The 5,000-nt window shown below is 43.6% G+C and overlaps 1 protein-coding gene across 1 annotated transcript in view; it reads right to left on the bottom strand.

Moving 5' to 3' along the window:
* The window catches only part of LOC109898903 (slit homolog 1 protein), a gene marked incomplete in the record, with an annotated part of 149,255 nt that overhangs the window by 70,512 nt on the left and 73,743 nt on the right, over positions 1 to 5,000 (bottom strand). The window contains 2 exon segments of the mRNA XM_031835460.1: positions 824 to 895; positions 3,900 to 3,971. Coding sequence (XP_031691320.1) covers positions 824 to 895; positions 3,900 to 3,971 — 144 coding nt within the window.

Here is a 5,000-nt window from a genome sequence, read left to right as displayed (position 1 = left end):
TAGTTTTTGTTGTGTGTTCCTCAGATTTAGAGATATAATGGGTTCTGGAATGGATATAGGCCTGATGTGGGTTATGGCCGTCAACCAAAACTCCCTGGAACGACTGAATCTATCTCTTCTCATTCAGATGATAGGACTGTTTAAATCTGCTGCTACATGGGACACTAAAGTATGAATGGAAAACAGGACTGGTTTATTTTATCACAACTTAATATATCTCAAAAGGGATTGGTTGAATTCAACTCCTGGAGGATAATGGAATATTATATTAGATTCTATTCTATTCTATCTACTCTATTCCTTTCTATGCAAACAAATACGAATCAATTATCCTCAGTCATAGTTTATTATGTATGAAACCTTCAGTCGTACAGTGAAGTTGTGGTATATATTTTCCCATAACTGAGGGAGTGATGCGATGGTTATTTGATCTCTGCTTCCTCGTGGAAAGCTGATCTGAGTCAGGTTAAAGCAGACTGTCATGGTGAACACATTACTCTTCGCATGACACGGTCTCAGAGAGATGGATCACCAAGTAATCTTCCCAACACCATACATCTAGATCAGAATACACACCAGGATTATCATGACACACATGATGAAGGAGAAGATGAGACAAGAAAGAGGGGGAGAGGGGGAAAGGAGAAGAGAGAGAGAGAGGTGGGTGAGGAAGGGAGAAACAGAAAAAGGGAGAGAGAAAGAGAGAGAGAAAGAGAGAGAGAAAGAAAGAGGGAGGGAGGGAGGGAGGGAGGGAGGGAGGGAGAGAGAGAGGGAGGGAGGGAGGGAGGGAGGGAGGGAGGGAGCCTGGTAGTGTGTGACTTACAAGGTACGTAGTTTTGGCATGTGGTTGAAGCTGGAGACTGGGATGCTGCTGATGTTGTTGTTGTTCAGAGTCCTGGAAGAGACAGAGAGAGAGAAGAGAGGCAGCATGACAACACGCAATAAACAAATCACAGTCTCTCTTTCTCCATTTCACCTCTCTTCTCTGCCTCAACTGTTCTACGTTCTTCTACTTTCCTCCCTTCTTTCTCCTGTGGCTGGGAATTCCCGTGGACCTCACAATACGATATGTATTCCCGTGGACCTCACGATACGATATTATCACGATACGATATGTATTCCCGTGGACCTCACGATACGATATTATCACGATACGATATTATGACGATACGATATTATCACGATACGATATGTATTCCCGTGGACCTCCCGATACGATATTATCACGATACGATATGTATTCCCGTGGACCTCACGATACGATATTATCACGGTACGATATTATCACGATACAATATGTATTCCCGTGGACCTCACGATACGATATTATCACGATACGATATTATCACGATACGATATGTATTCCCGTGGACCTCACGATACGATATTATCACGATACGATATGTGTTCCCGTGGACCTCACAATACGATATGTATTCCCGTGGACCTCACGATACGATATTATCACCATACGATATTATCACCATACGATATGTATTCCCGTGGACCTCACGATACGATATGTATTCCCGTGGACCTCACGATACGATATTATTATGATACGATATGTATTCCCGTGGAACTCACGATACGATATTATCACGATACGATATGTATTCCCGTGGACCTCACGATACGATATTATCACGATACGATATGTATTCCCGTGGACCTCACGATACGATATGTATTCCTGTGGACCTCACGATACGATATTATCACGATACGATATGTATTCCCGTGGACCTCACGATACGATATTATCACGATACGATATTATCACAATACGATATGTATTGCCGTGGACCTCACGAAACGATATTATCACGATACGATATGTATTCCCGTGGACCTCACGATACGATATTATCACGATACGATATTATCACGATACAATATGTATTCCCGTGGGCCTCACGATACGATATGTATTCCCGTGGACCTCACGATACGATATTATCACGATACGATATGTATTCCGTGGACCTCGCGATACGATATTATCACGATACGATATGTATTCCCGTGGACCTCACGATACGATATTATCACGATACGGTATGTATTGCCGTGGACCTCACGATACGATATTATCACGATACGATATGTATTGCCGTGGACCTCACGATAAGATATTATCACAATACGATATGTATTCCCGTGGACCTCACGATACGATATTATCACGATACGATATTATCACGATACGATATGTATTGCCGTGGACCTCGCGATACGATATTATCACGATACGATATGTATTGCCGTGGACCTCACGATACGATATTATCACGATACGATATGTATTCCCGTGGACCTCCCGATACGATATTATCACGATACGATATGTATTGCCGTGGACCTCACGATACGATATTATCACGATACGATATGTATTGCCGTGGACCTCACGATACGATATTATCATGATACGATATGTATTGCCGTGGACCTCGCGATACGATATTATCATGAAACGATATGTATTGCCGTGGACCTCGCGATACGATATTAACATGATACGATATGTATTGCCGTGGACCTCGCGATACGATATTATCATGATACGATATGTTTTGCCGTGGACCTCGCGATACGATATTATCATGATACGATATGTATTGCCGTGGACCTCGCGATACGATATTATCATGATACGATATGTATTGCCGTGGACCTCGCGATACGATATTATCATGATACGATATGTATTGCCGTGGACCTCGCGATACGATATTATCATGATACGATATGTATTGCGATTCAATTCTGTGATTTTATTGCAATTCGACGTTCCAAACATGCTGCTAACCATATGTCTGCTTCAGAGGGACAGAGAGAGACATGAGAACATGAGTTGGAAAGTCTTAGAAATAAAAGTTCTGAAAATAAATTGGCTCCCTAATTAAATAGAAGATTGAGAACAATCCATGAAGGGTAAATACTGGAGTTTTGGTGCAGGTACAGCCAACTAGAGCAAAAATAATATTGTCAAAATGATACGATATGATATTTTGTCAAAAATAATATCCCAATATGTAACTGTATCCATTTTCCCCCCATCACCACTTTCTCCCCTTACCTCTGACTTAATTCCTCCTCATCCCTTCTCTCTTCTCTCTTCCTCCTCCCCCACCCCGTTTCTCTCTCTATTCCATTGGGAATATAACACCTCTTCCCACACAGATGGGACACCTTCACATATTCATGCCCTCTCACCTCCCACAAACACATTATTTATGTGCACACACACACACAGACCAATCTCCTCCCATCCCCACCCCCGATAGTGGGCATCAGGTGCAGAGCAGAGGAGGTCATTTCAATCAGCCTAATAACCCCACAGTCTCCTACCTCTACCCGACTATTGTAACATCCCCTCCATCCTATTAAAAAAGAACTCACACTATTTCCACAGCCCACAATCCAAACCTGCTCCCCACCATACACACCCCTACTGTCAGCCCCCAGGCACCATGAATTAATGGACCATGATATTAATGAACCAATAGGTCCGTCCGTGCCTGCAGGGACCAATGACTGACTGGATGAATAAAGTTGGCGCCTGGTTATATTAGTTAGTAATGGTTATTAGAAGTGTACTGTCTTAATTTCAAAAAGTGCTTTTTGCTTAATAAATCAAGAAGGGGTGAATAAATAATGAGGTAGTGTGTGTGTGTCTGTGTGTGTCTCTGTGTGTGTGGTGTGTGTGAGTGTGTGTGTTATTCTGTGTGTCTGTGTAAGAGTTTGTGTATCAGACCAACCCTATTGTCAAGCATTAGCACGGAAACAAGCAAGGAACCACACCCCTCTTACCCGCCCCGATAACATTTCACACACACTCATCCTCTCTACCATTGTTTACCCCCCACTGTGCACAGTGTGTGTGTGTGTCTTACAGTACTTCCAGGCCCCTCAGTGCTCTGAAGGCTCCGTCCTCGATGCAGCCAATGTGGTTCTTATCCAACTGACTAGAGACACAACAGAGACAGAAACATTACAAACACACACACACACGCACACACACACACACACACACACGCACACGCACACGCACGCACACACACACACACACACACACACACACACACACGCACGCACGCACGCACGCACGCACGCACACACACACACACACACACACACACACACACACACACACACACACACACACACACACACACACACACACACAGACGCACGCACGCACACACACACACACACACACAAACAAATGTGCAATGCACTGCAAAATGTTCTTTCTCTCTCCATCCCTCTCCCACCAATTTTAAACAGTCACATATATTAAATAAGCAGCCATTTGTAAACTTAATCGATAAACATAATCTATTCCAATACCAGCTACTCATCACAATAGCCCGATGGTCTAAAGCACTGTCATCAATCTTACAAACTATAGCATTTTCCCTATAGACCAGAAATAATCATCCACGCATGAATGCATGCAGGCAAAGACATGCGTACACACACACACACACACACACACACACACACACACACACACACACACACAGACACACACACATACAGACACACACACACACATACACACACACACACAGACACACACACACACACACACACACACACACACACACACACACACACACACACACACACACACACACAGACACAGACACACACACACACACACACACACACACACAGACACACACACACACACTCTGTCCTCAGAGGACAGAAAAATCACTGATAGGGAGTACACTGAGTGTGGGTAAATCGATGGTAATATAGTCATCTCTCCTCATATAACCGTAGGAGAGTTAGGCACACAGTGCTGATTCTTTCTCTACTGTGATAGCATCATCAATCAGTATGTGTGTGTGTGTGTGTGTGTGTGTGTGTGTGTGTGTGTGTGTATGTGTGTGTGTGTGTGTGTGTATGTGTGTGTGTGTGTGTGTGTGTGTGTGTGTGTGTGTGTATGTGTGTGTGTGTGTGTGTGTGTGTGTGTGTGTGTGTGT

The sequence above is a fragment of the Oncorhynchus kisutch genome, linkage group LG11 (genome assembly GCF_002021735.2).
Source record: "Oncorhynchus kisutch isolate 150728-3 linkage group LG11, Okis_V2, whole genome shotgun sequence".
Taxonomy (NCBI): Eukaryota; Metazoa; Chordata; class Actinopteri; order Salmoniformes; family Salmonidae; genus Oncorhynchus; species Oncorhynchus kisutch.
This window is presented reverse-complemented; position numbering and strand designations above follow the sequence as displayed.